Source organism: Mchenga conophoros, linkage group LG10 (assembly GCF_057382185.1).
Source record: "Mchenga conophoros isolate Kocher_MC1m ecotype Shallow Benthic linkage group LG10, M_conophoros_male_GT1.1, whole genome shotgun sequence".
NCBI lineage: Eukaryota > Metazoa > Chordata > Actinopteri > Cichliformes > Cichlidae > Mchenga > Mchenga conophoros.
Genome location: NC_140535.1, coordinates 25,622,735 through 25,636,784, shown reverse-complemented (window position 1 = coordinate 25,636,784; position 14,050 = coordinate 25,622,735). Strand labels below are relative to the sequence as shown.

General features: G+C 40.8%; 1 protein-coding gene across 3 annotated transcripts in view; it reads right to left on the bottom strand.

The window, feature by feature from the left end:
* The window catches only part of acsl6 (acyl-CoA synthetase long chain family member 6), a 35,632-nt gene extending 30,047 nt beyond the window's left edge, over window positions 1–5,585 (bottom strand). Inside the window, exon 1 of one of the 3 annotated variants that reach the window (XM_085289571.1) lies at window positions 5,108–5,585. In XM_085289571.1, coding sequence (XP_085145697.1) covers window positions 5,108–5,153 — 46 coding nt within the window. In that variant the 5' untranslated portion in view covers window positions 5,154–5,585. Of the gene's footprint in view, window positions 1–1,763; window positions 1,877–5,107 lie in introns of those variants that run through there. The other 2 variants (XM_085289572.1, XM_085289573.1) reach the window with 2 other exon arrangements.
* Between the last annotated feature and the right edge of the window lie 8,465 nt (window positions 5,586–14,050).

Here is a 14,050-nt window from a genome sequence, read left to right as displayed (position 1 = left end):
TTGACAAGCATTGTCATTTGAATCTTACAGTTAGCAGGTTGCAAAAACCTTCATTCTCCTGAGCCACTGCAAGGGAAGTCTGTGGACAGATGTCTGCAATAAAATAGTGATAAGGGTTTATTGCAACTGAGATGCTGTAAAGCTATGGCTGAGCTTCCAACAGTCGTGGAGATAGCGTAGCTGTTTCTGAGTTTTATAATCGGGTAATACTGTATAACAAAAAGCTGAGCAAAGTGTCCCACTGCTGTAAATGGTTGCAGAGCTGTGCCTTCTATTTTCTCTGGTTTTCTCAGCATTTTGTTGATGACTTCTTGGGATTTTCCATATGAAACAGATTCAATAACCATCAAGTGACCATATGTCATTTTTAAAACACAGGACTTCAGATCTGTACCAGTGATCGACCCTGCAATCTGACCTAAAGTGAGAAAGTGAGGCAAGCGCCCTAATTCATGAGGTAAAACAGATTGAATAGAGAGTGTGAAAAAATATGCTTGGAGGAAAAAGAAAATGAGTAGACATGAGCAGACATACACTTGGCTGCAAGCCTGACAGATGTGCACAGTCAGAAAACTGAAAGAAGATAACACTGACTGCAACGTATCTGTTACAAAACGTCTAGTGCACATGCTGCGCGTGAACAGCTGGGTTACAAAAATAAACATTGTAATTTTTCATACATATGTAAGCAAAAAAAAAAAAAATGAACGGAACTGCGATTCACTGATTTGAAGATGAATTACATGGAGCAAAGGGGATTCGCAACTGCAGCCTCCCTCGCATAGTTTCTTTAAAGAGTTCCCTTAAATAGAGACGGAAAACAGAAATGCGAAGGAGTTCTGCTGCTTTATTTAACCAGTTAGATTAGTGAAATTGCATGAAACGTTGGCTCCTTATCGTACCACCTCAGCCCCAGAGGTTCCTTCCCTTCCTGTCTCAGGAAGATTTCACTTAGCAAAGATTTTGGTGCAGGGGCACAGCAATCTATGCAGTGATCAGGGGAAGTGAATGGGTCAGTTAGACTTCCTTTGACCTCTGAGGCTTAAAGTGAAGGAAACACAACCCTTCGTCCTTAAGTCCCGCCCCATCGGCCCATCCGAGGGACATCACCAATGATTAGAGTCCAACCTGGTGAGATTACAACCTATTAGCACAGAGACAGATGACCAGCAGTAACCTCACTACAGTATTCTATTTAAAGACATCCTGCTCAGCTTTCTCTTATTCTTCAAATTCACCTCCTTCTCTTTGTAGTGTCACTCGCGTCAGTGCACGGTATCGCTCTTCTTGCTCATGCTTTTCTTTTTTTTTCTTTAAAATAAATAAATAAAAACAATTAATCAGTGCTTAATCATCCCAGAACACCACCTACCCTTGCTTAAAGTCACTCTCTTTTAGCCACTCATTCATATCTCTTTCTGCCCACACCTCATGACTTAAACCACAACTTTTTTCTGTCATGCTCAATAAGGAATACTTGCAGAGATGCTGTAATATCCGGTGCAGAAGAATGATCCTTTCCCCCACTCCTGCATCTCAGTCAAGGAGGGGTAGAGCAGGTATTGCTCATGCAAGAACATTTAAAGATATAAGGTGCAGAATAAATAAGTAATATGGATATACTGAGCAGAAGGGACTGGAATATACAACATATACAGAATATGTTAAAAAAAATGCAGCACTGTAATAAAAAAGAGAAATATCGAGCAAACAAAGCAGGCAGCAGATCTAAAAGCAGATGTGGTCTAGTCAGCGGCACTTACAAAGGCGTCGGGGAAGCCAGGCAGCCGGTGAGGTGTGATGTGTGTCTGTGTAGGTGGGTGTGTGTGCAGGTGATGTGTGTCAAGGGGTACCGGGCGGATATCACATTGCCCGGTGCAAACTAGTGATTACCTTGCCAGTGCCAACAGCCAGATTAAGCTGAGGCAAGCAAGAGGAGGGAAGCGAGAAGCGTTTTGGCCTCGTTTGAGCCTGGCTGGCTTCCGTATCACACCACCCTCGGCTCAACAGACGCTGCACACTCTCACCACACCCACCCACCCCTCCTCCCTGATGCTGTGTGTGTGTGTGTGTGTGTGTGTGTGTATGTGTGTCTCTCTTTCTGGCTCTCGCTGCCTAAACATGCAGACTCAACTTCTCCTTCAGTAAGTGGAAATGACACACACACACTGGCCTGGAATAGTGTCAAACAATACACACACGCGTACCCACCTATATGCAAAGAAACCCGTGCGCATTTAAACAAATCACACACACACACATCAACTGATGCTGCTCACAGTTTAATTTGACTATCAAAGTGAGAGAGAAAGCAGACTTTTAGATCTCAAGCTGGAGGGGTAGGATCATTAACAAGTCACTGTGTGTCTGTGTGTGTATATATATGATTTTTAAAAAATAGAGCAACACCCTTTAACTGAAACTTCTTCCAGAAAGATGAAAAACCCCCAAAACAACACTTTTGCAAAAGTGTTAACCACAGTGTACATGCATAGTGTTGTGTTTTTACAGCCTTATTTTACAGTCTGTGAACTCCAGGCAAAGACAACCACCTTCACTCCTTTTTAGAGAGGGTGTTCTCCTTGCACACATACAGTTTTAGAGGAACGAGGAAACATAGGTATATTCTAAAACATGTTCTAAATGGCTGTTATTTTGTTTAAGAACACTTTCTTACTGACCAGCATGCAGCTGTAGATGCTCACAAATTTTTTTTAAAGTCTTTAATCAGAAAGGGAGTTGATTCGTTTAAGGCTCATGACAGGCAATATCCAGTCAACAAAGATGGAGCATTTTAGAGTACAGTACAGTACTGCACCACTTAAAAAACAAATGTATATGAGAAAGAGGGAGGCAGACAGCTGCACAGCACTTAATACTGAACCATCACCCATCATCCCACAATATGTGGAAGAGTGTGCACAGACTGCTGAAACAGCAAAAATCCATGCTGACATATGGCCCTGAGAACACCCAGACTGCCTAATTTTATTATTACTGTCTTCGGGGATATGTACTTAAGGTGTTGCATTTGTTTAATATATCTTCTATGCACCACTTTAAGGTCATGCTTGTTAGCAAATTTCCATCCACCGCTCCAAATAAAATGACCTTTCCTGGAATTCACCTCACTTCTAGGATTCAGTGAAAGTGGTCAGTAACAAGCAGTTATTATTGCACAGCAGGAATTACTTAACCCTCAAGATTTGTCTTATAAGATTGCCCAGTCATGCAGTTCTTCTTTAATTAGAGGAATTTCATTTCAGCATTTTCACAGTGCAACTTCCTTCATGTTGTCGTTTCTAATTTAAGAGGCAAAAGATTCTCAGTGTGAATAAAAGAAAAAAAAGAGCATGATGATGTACTGGATAGTCATCCAATTACAAGTCAGCAGTCCCCTGGTGTGCACAAGGCTTGTGTTACGTTAAACAGAGGAGCTGCTCTGCTTGGATACTAAAACACCATTGGCTGTTTCTTGGCAAAGGGCGGGGTGAAACCGCCCCTATCTATTTAATTAAATATTAAGGGAGGAAAAAGAATAGGCTTACACCATGTGTAGGGCTGCACTAGCCGTTGATTAAAATGCATTATTTATTCTAAGGAGCAGCAGGGCGTTGGGATGTGGTGACAGGTGAGAGGTGCATTGAGTGCTCCCAGGGGATCTTTATTTTCAAGCGAACAATTCATTTCATCTTAAATTTGGATCACAGACTCCAAGTGATTGCGTACAAAGCACATTCAAACCTGTAACTGCAACATGGAATATTAATGCGCACCAGTCAAAACGCCAGCTGTTACCACATGTTCGTCGCTGCGGTGCGACCTGTTCTTTGGAGGATTAATAACCTCCGCCTATTTGCCATTAAACCTACCGAGCTGGCACATAATCTACCGCCACAATCCTTTAATAACAAACAAACAAACAGCCTTCACTACCTGCAGTTTCTTTCATCATATGAGAATCCCTCAGTTTTTAACATCACAGCTCGAAACTGATGTTTTTTTAAGTACTTTATTTATTTTGATATTATTTATTCGGATGTCAAGCAATGGTGTCTCTGCTCAGCTCCAACACCCCTAAGAATCGGTGCGTAAAACCAGGGTGGGGGTCGTGTTGGTGAAAGCGAGCACGCCGTGCCCGGTAGTTTGCCGGTAGGCCGCAGGATTTCAGCACTGCTCGCTCATGGACAGCTCCGTCCAATCAGCGGCAGCCACTTGAAGCGCGTCATCGATCTTCATCCTTCCTCATCCCCTCATCCTCCATCACGGAAGCATGGCGGACGACATCATGGGCGAAATGATGACTTTTAAAACCGGCTTTCTGCCCATCTGATGTGTTTGATATGAGATTATTGAAAGCGAGGTTGAAGTAGAGGCGCACAGCAGACGCGAGGGTGTGAATGGCCGGCTGTTGGGAGACGTGAGCTAACAGGGGGTGGGGTGGGGGTTTAAATGACGTGTGTCCGGGTTCTACGCACAATGTCATACGACCTTAGCGGCGGTCCAACCTTAAATGTACCCCTTTCATCTCTTCCAGCTTCCAGCCTCGTCTTTAATAGTTGGATTTAAGCACAAAGCACACACTTTTACATTAAAACCCTGATACCCGGAACAGCCGCGCGGACCCAGCCGCATGGCAACCAGTCGTCCATCCCACTCCATACCTGATTAGAGGTAGCTAATGCCCACCTGAATGCATCCCTCGATGATGTTGGCCTGTTAATCTCGGAGTTCTTGACCAGAAATCCGAGCCCTGCGCTTCCTTGGAGCTAGAGCCCGCTAGGGTAAAATGCTAACGCCTGCCCCCGGGCTGACTTAACACACGTGTAGCCTGAGAAAATGAAAAAATGTCACCCGCGTCCTGCGGTGCAGGCAAACCGCCAAATGCAGCAATGGATCGCGACTAAAGCTTCTTGCAGTGTCGTCTGTAAAAACTGAAATATTCAAGCACAGCCTCGGAAAAATAAAAAAGCCGGTAATGAATGAGACACGAATGCGCCTCGGCCCACTGCGCGGCAGGTGCATCCGCTTTTTTTCTTGGCCTCCAGCCCAGCGACGCTAAATCGTTCAAATGAATCAAAATGAGAAAGAGGCATTCACGACTCACCTAATATAATCCAGAGAGACCCAGAGACCAAAACGAATGCGAGCATGTCTTTCTCATTGAGTCAGCTGTCCCGGCGCAGGAGCGGTTCAGAACTGCAGCATCGACTGCAGCAAGTCGCCGACAATCTGGGAGATTAAGGAGGCAGAGAGGAGGGGGGGTTGACAATATAACTGAGACAGACCACAGTGGGGGAGCCGGGCAGGGGATGGCGATTTCCAGCAGCGTAAATTTCGCTTGAAAAAACTGAAAATGTTGACTGAGGAAATAAACCCCGACTCCCTATAGAAGCATCCTCGCTCTTAGTGGATTTCCCACCTTCACCCAGTTGGCTGCTGCGCAATGGCAGACTCCCCTGCTGAATATGAGGGGCTTGTAGGTCGTGCGGGAAGATCCGATCGACACCAAGGTTATTGGGGATGAACTATCCGTTCTCGCTGCATGCTCATACGCATTAAGTGGTCAGCTGCTTCTCTCATTTGTCGCAAAATAACTACGCAAATGTCTAAAGCTGCATCTGCATGATGCATTTCGGTCATTCACATTTTTTAATTTCCCGATTAAATAAATTCAGCTAAAGCTTATATCTTTTTTCTCCCAGTGTTTATTTATTTATTTATTTTATATATTGATTTATTTCTAGGGGGGTATCATTTGGTACATCACGCCATCCCTGCAGCTGAGCACAGCTTTGACACAGAGTAACTTTGCATCAGGATCACGTGGTCCAAATAAGACACTCCCATTGAACTAAAGTAACCTTGAGAAAGGGCTGACAAAGAGATGATCAGACAGAGCGACAGAGAGAGACAGAGAGGGCACTTCTCGTGCTCTTTAAAATAATCGAATTGCTATCTTAAGCATCTTCATATGTAACTACACCACAGATTATTTTTGGAGGCTCTTACTTTTATTTGACCTTTTCTTTGTGTGTTTAGTTAAAACTGAAACCCTCATAAGTGTCTCTGGTAACATAGTGGCCTAAATGCTATTAATTCATCTTCACACATAACTCCTCAGTGAGCAGGCTGGTCACCACTGGAGTGACCAACAGGCTTATGGTGTTGCCATCATGTGACTGACCTTATTAAATGGGTCACTCCTCTCGACCAGTAATCTGTCACTCCCAGCAATGCCACCTTCTCCTTTTCTCTTCCTCCTGCGAAGAAGACACTGATGAGGCAAAGAGCAGGCGAGCCTTCAGAGGGAAAATTAGCCGGGTCCATTTATTCAAAGTGGATGAATGAACAAGCAGACCCACAAACAGAGGATGAAATCAAATTTAAGACTGTGAATGTCTTTTTAATCTCAGTGTGGTCTGTAAAAACTAATCATGTCACCTGTGGTGTGTCAGCTGCACGACACGAGGAGGACGAATGGAGTTTTTGGTGAGGTCACTGGAATTGAGTTTATTTATATTGCAATGGGATCAAAGTACACATACGAGGAAAAAATAAGGGAAAAAACAGTTCAGTAGCTAAAAGATATCACTGCAAAATCATCAAAAGTTAGCATATACTATTATGGAATATAATTATATTATACTTACAGAAACATGGGGTGTACAAATATGTAGCCATGAAAATTGTATTTCTATTATTTATTTTCATAAATGTCAAAAGTTTTAATTTGAAATTTGGATAGACAGGAAACGGGAAGTGTAGAAAACAGTGGGAAAAGCATGGCTACACCTTTTAGGCAATTTATGTTAAATGCAAAACAATCCTTCAGATGAGTCCTTCAGAAAGCAAAGGCTGTAAGTTCTATCAGTACCTTGTATGTCCAGAAATTAATAATAGTGTGTTTTGTGACATTTTTAGCCTGTAAGCTAATGATACAAGTGTATGTTTACCCGTTGCTAGCTTGTTGTCCGTTATATTAATACCAGATTGCATATCTATAGGATACTGATTTTGTATTCTACTGTGTTATTGGATAACTATACTTATGTGCAGATAATATGATAGTCTATTAAGAGTTGTTTTATATGTCTTTCTAGTTTCACTCCAGTTCATTGATGTCAATTCATTATGTCATGTCATTAAAGGATCAAACACGCTCTCTTTCCTGGCTCTTGAAAAGGAGTTTGTCTGGCTGTTTATTAATGTTCACGCTCAAGGAGTTCAACACATAGGGAGAACAGTACATGGGGTGATTAGTAAGGAGTCAGAGGGAATAAAAAGCCGATATAGAGAGGGGAAAAGGCTCTCTAAAGGAATAGAAATCTTTATTTTAAGATTTAAAAAATCTTTCAGCCTCTCGTTCCATTATAGGCACATATTTAACTTTACAGCAATAAAGTTAATAACTCCCTTTATTATTCTGCTGCGCTTTTAATCATCTGTTGCTTTATCAATAAGAGCAGAGGTGAACGTGTTTCTGCTGAATGACCAGATGGGATACTTTTATGTCATGTAATCAAGTGGAATTATAGAGTTTATGGATATTATTTCCTTTTATTGATACAACTGAGTCTGATGGGCCTGCATGCATTCATATTATTTAGTATCTTTTATTATCCTTCATCAGTCAGACAATTATTATTATTATTAGTAGCAGTATACAAGTTTACACAAAGCAACCAGCAGAATTGCCCAGATGCAGAATGGGGCAAAGATCATGGATGCTGGGATAGATAAACCAGAAATGATGTAAGTGGAGGGATAAATTAGGGGTGGGGGTGGGGCGGAGATCTTTTATGGCTCCAGAAGAAAACACACCAGAAGAAACCCTTGTTGGCAACCACACAGAGGTAAGATGTTTCTTGTAGTTGGTCACCAGGTTTGCACACATCTCAGGAGAGATTTTGGCCCACTTCTTTTCTTCTTGGCTGTGGCCTGCAGACTTCTGTCAGATTTGCAGGTGTTAACTGGCAAACTCATGTTGAGCAGGGTGACCTTGGAGTCACAGCTGCCTTCAGATCATTAGCATATCCCTGTAGTTTTGGACATCTTTCTCATTGTCATGCTCACCCCATGAAGCAAGACCTTGCATGGATCTCCGGACTGATAGTCATTTTGTATTTCTTCCTTTTCCAAATGATCACAACAAGAAGCTTGGCATCTTGTCATCAAGCTTCTTGTTGAGCCCGTCATTCTGTCTCTCCATTAAAATGAAACTATTATAAAAATTAGACTGTTCTGTTTTTCCTTTTTGGAAATGAGAAAACGTAAAATTCCACAGGGATTCAGATAATTATTGCCCCCCCATGTGACTCTTCATGAGTTGGCTTTGGAACCATATTTTGATGACACACACATAAATGGATGCATACAATGTAAAAACAATAATAGTCAACTGTAATGGGTAGAAAATGAGGCATAATGCAGGATAAAACATGGCTTATTTCCATAGTGGTACCTTATTGTTTTAGGGTTTTAGGCTTGGGAATGTTACATATTCTTTTTATATTTTAAATAATCTTATCATTCTAACTTTCTCTATGACTGTAATTTTTAGACTATAAAGCGCACTTAAAATCCTTTAATTTTTTTTAATCAAAAATTGACAGTACACCTTATAACCCTGAGCTGCTTATGTATAAATTCTAGTTTTGTTTACTGACGTCAAACCGATTTTATGTGGTACACGGTGCTCAAAAATCTATCAAAAAATGTTTTAGTATGACTTTGGTAAGCTAGGAAAGCACACCGCTTGATGGATTGTTGGCGCATTAAGGCTACCATAGTCAGGAGCTTCGCAGAGTAATCTGGGTCCAAAACTCCGTCCGCTTCAGGTCCCAAAGTCAAGCGAACACTGAGGCATCACTGAGAGTTAAAAACTGTCTAAATTCTTTCATCTTTAATAAAATGATCAGTTTTGCTGCTTTACCAGGTGTAACTATGAAGTTTAACATCCAGGCATCCATGAAAACAGAATTTATTAAATTTAACAGAGTTAGAAGTTAGCAGGAAGTTAGCTCGCTAGTTTCCACCTAAGTATGATATAGCATGTTCTGACTGAGAGATTTGTGAAAAAATTAAAACGTACAGCTCTGCTATCACTTCCAACATAAATGAAGACAGAAAACTAAACAGCAGTGATGTTTGTAGGGTTACTGAAGTTGGGCTAGCTGGTATATATTAATGTGCTATGTGATCGCTAGCAACACAGCTATGTTAGCATAACAAACACAGTGAAGCTGGAAGATGAACCCTAACCCTTTTCCACTCGATAAAAGTTAACACGAGAGTTCCCGATGGTACAAATGCAATCACATGGCAGGATGCTGTAAACAAACCAAACTTCAGTCAGTAGAGCAACTGAGATAATCCATCCACAATAGGAGGTTAGTCATTAATATACTGCAACAACATGGGAATAGAGCAGCTGTGAGAGAATTTAATATTAATGAATCGATGGTACAGAAGTGGAGGAAGCAAGAAGAATGAGTTGAGTAAAATCAGACTTTTCTGACTGTTTTTTTTCACTTAATGCGCCTTATAATCTGGTGCGCCTTATGCATGAAAACAGACTCGTTCATCGACGGTGTGCCTTATGGTCCGAAAAATACAGTAAGTGTCACTATATTTAAGAACACAGCACATGAGACAAAAAGTCCTTAAATTTGAGAAGCTGATAAGTTAGAAAATGTTTGCACTTTTGCTTAAATAATGAAGGAAATGAGCCTACTTATTCATTTTTTGCTAATGGTGGCAATCAGCTAATGAGGTATTTGGTTGGTCCTTTTACTTTAAGAATGTTTCTTCTTCTTCTTTTATCCTCTTCACAGTAGCTTTAAAAACACTTTTGCCTACTTAAATTTTTAATATTTTAAAATGGAGTATCTATTTTTTGTGCACAACATAACCTAAAATTCTTTACAATTCAGTGGGAAGTAACAGCTTCAACTGGTAGGTTCTTTTCAGATAAATGTTAGCATAACAAAAACCATTATTCACTTCAGTTTTATCTATATAGCACCATTTGCCAAAAAAAGTTGCCTCAAGATGCTTTATAAAGAGGCAAAGACCCTAAAATATTACAGAGATAAATGGCCTGTATTTATATAGCGCTTTACTAGTCCCTAAGGACCCCAAAGCGCTTTACATATCCAGTCATCCACCCATTCACACACACACTGGTGATGGCAAGCTACACTGTAGCCACAGCCACCCTGGGGCGCACTGACAGAGGCGAGGCTGCCGAACACTGGCGCCACCGGGCCCTCTGACCACCACCAGTAGGCAACGGGTGAAGTGTCTTGCCCAAGGACACAACGACCGAGACTGTCCAAGCCGGGGCTCGAACTGGCAACCTTCCAATTACAAGGCGAACTTCCAACTCTTGAGCCACAATCGCCCCACAAGAGAACCCCAATATCCAGACGTTCCCCTATGAGCAATCACTTGGTGACAGTGGGAAGGAAAAGCTCCCTTTAAACAGGAGAAAACCTTCAGTTGAACCAGGCTTAGTAAATGGCAATCACCTGTCACAAACGGCTGGATTGAGGGGAATAAGAAGAGAGAGTATGAACTCAACTGTGGGAGCAAGAAGAGAAGAGAAGATTTAATTACATGCAGTGGTGGCATAAAAACACATGAGCAGTGAAAAGAGATGAGAGGAGAATTGCTCAGTGCTAATGAGCTAACTAATGGATAGTTCAGGGTCACCTGATTCAGCCCCAACCAGAAGCTTTAAAATAAAAGAGTTTTATTCATAAAAGCAGAAAGGGGGGCTGCCTCCCAATTCTGGACTGAATTCTGGAGTTTACAGGGAGTCAATGGTAAAAAGCTAATATGGGAGACAGATGATCTCCCTTTCTGCCAGTACGCTCTGTGATTCATGCTTTGGATTAACTGAAGGCTTTCGAGGGATAATTCAGAAAAGAAATAATGAATGCATGAACTAACTTGTCAGTGCTACTCTAAGGCAGGACATTCTAATTTTGGCAATACCATTCAGAAAGAAATGAAGAAGAATGAAGGAAGTCCTACATATTTGTTTGCACATTGAACAACATATCATGATCAAAATTGGCTCCAAGGTTCCTCACAGTGCTGCTGGAGGCCAAGGCCATGCCATCCAGAGAAAGCATCTGGCTAGAAAACACGTTTCTATGTTTTTTACGGCTAACCTGAGCTTTATCACAATCAAGAGAACAGAATTATCAGCATTGAATGCTGCACTGGGGTCTAGCGGTACAAGCACAGAGACAAGTACAATGTTAGACACCAAAATAATATTATTACTGTCAATAAAAACCTCTAAATCTTGAGTGAAACTCTTCTAATAAACCATTGCTCTGCAAGTGATTTTAGAAACTAAAGGAAGGTTGGAAACAATGGACAAGGAGGGGCAAGCGGTCTAGGCAGGGTGGCACATACCTCTTCTGTGACGTATATGTGAAAATCACCGAAATGTAAATGAAGCAGGGCTGATTTTAGGATCAGAGCTTTGGGGGTGCTGAGCACCCAGAGAGCTGCCCAGCCAGGCAACATAAACTTTACTCGTCACAATGAGACTTCTTCCCTGTTTCTGTCAGTCCCTGCATCCTTAAATGTCTCCAGTTGTCCTGAGTTCCCTCTGAGTGTCTCCTTAGTGCATTTAAACCTGTCCTCATTGTCTGTTGTCTTCATCTCCGTTATTAGTCATCATAATTTTACCATCTCTGTGCAAGTCTGTAAATTTCTTTATTAAATCATAAGATTCTTAAATTCATCAAGTCTCTCTGTGCCTGGGTCCTCGTCACAAAACATGACATCATTGTTTTGTACATTTTAACACAATTGAATCCCCACATTTGTGAAAGAAAAGCAAAACACTTTTTTAAAGTCTGTAACAAAACCATCAAATCAGATAAAGGTTATTTAAATGCTGCAAATGAAGAATGGATTGGATTAAAAAAATACATATCCTAACCTTAATTACTGGGGGAAAATGATGCTCATAGTAAATGAGAAGTAAACTGAGTGTATTTTTTGGACAGAGGTTCACTTTTAATGTGTATGTATAATACAGTACAGATATATAAAAATACACTCCAACTTTGCCTATGGTACAATGTATACAATGTATGAAAAGATCTTTACTGCAGATACTACTATGGCTCTGCAGATTTTTTTCTTTTATTTTAACCTATGTCGCCTCACCTTGAAGTTGGCAAATCTGTCTATCACTTTTGGTGGTCAACTCTCTGAAGCAGTTTAACAGTTTCTGTTGTGCCTGTCACTATTCCCTGTCTGTTTTCTTACCTGGTTCTTCCTGACCTTGTACTTTCTCCTCACATTCCCCTCTTTCCTCCTCTCTCCCTCTTTGGACTGACAATCACAATAGATGGTATTCAATTAGATGAAAAAATTACATTGATATGAAAAAACAATATTATTAAGATCACTAATAAAAAAAGTCCTTTCTCAGTGTACTTTCAACCAAAAGGCAAATAACCAAACCACATGTACATCTAATAAAAGATATAAATATTGAAACACTGATCCAACATTATCCTTTATTGACGGATCATTTGTTCTTACACTTGTACCTGAATGTGGCTCCTGGGCTTAATATCGGCACATGCACATATGACAAAATGACCAGCTTCTCTCATTCCATTTCAAACAGGACAGTGGCAACAACAGCAGGCTACGGACAATTATAAGTTTTAGATTTTAAATAGGCTGTATAAATTTCAATGGGAGCAACAGGGCGGTCAAATGTTGCTGATTTTACTACAGAGCAGGACGGATTGTAGGGTAGCAAATATCATCAGAAAACACATTTTCAGAGGCGAGCTGGAACAAACCATTTTTCTTTTTTGGGGGGGTGGGGGTGGTATCTATACTTTTGTTGTTAAAATGTTACGTCTCAACCAAGTACTGTATGCTTTTTACATTTTCAGTAGTGTGTCACACAAACAGCAAATATTGTCAGAAAAGTAAGAAATCTTTGGGGGTGCTTTGATTCATTTTGATTTTAGCCCATTACCAAAAATGGGCTAAAATCGCCCCTGAAATGAAGTAAACAAAATATCCACAAAAACACTTTAAAACTGTTTATTGTATCTCTTCAAAGAAAACAAAGGCTATAAGAGCCTTTTGGACAAACCAGCAATTAATTTTTATCAGTATTATTTACCAGTAAGAGTTTGGAGGGGGGGCTCTCTACAGCAGGGGGGTAGTTGCCCCCCCTTGGCCCCCTATAGATCCGCCCCTGGTTGGAAATCAGTCTGGAGTTGGCTATGATAGTTGAATTAAGTAAAGAATTTTAAAGCAATGGTTTATTTACAGCCACTTTAAAAACCTGTGGTACATAACCTATACAGAAGATTATCACATAGAATACACTGCAAAAAAAAAAAAAGAAGTCTAGTGGGGCTCCCCTGTCATGTTTCTGAAAATGATCAAGTTCAGATAAAAGCAGCTCAACATGAGAGTTGCCTCCCAACACAATTTCTAAAAATGTTTAGTTCATGTAACTGTTGGAGGCCCTGAAAGGCAAAACGTTTGACTATTTCACAAAAAGGGAAGGAGTAAAGTCTGAACAATGAATCCAGTGTGTCGCTAAAGACAGCTTTTCTTTCTTCCTGTCATATGACTCACGGCCCTCAAATTTTGAAACATTTTAGGATGACTTGATATCAAAAATAGGAATTCCTAGGAATTTACAGAATATACAACATTTGAAGCAGTAATATTGGGGACACCTTTGAAAGTACACTGTATTGGCAACAGAGCAAAGGCTCCGAGTACTGCTTGCATCACTTCTTATTCATTGATTTATTTTTATACTTAAACTATAATTTGAAATTCCAAATCAACTGTTGAATGCCTACAAAGTCTGATGTAACATGTTTCTTTCAAGCAGTACAGCGACTGGCCTGATGGGGGTGCTAAACTCTATAAAGCTCCACTGTGTGAAACAGATTCAGGAGGCCTGTTTGGGTGAAACTTGAGTAGTTGACCTGAGGGCTGAGTTTTAGGCTGATCTTGGAAAGCCAACATGCTTCCT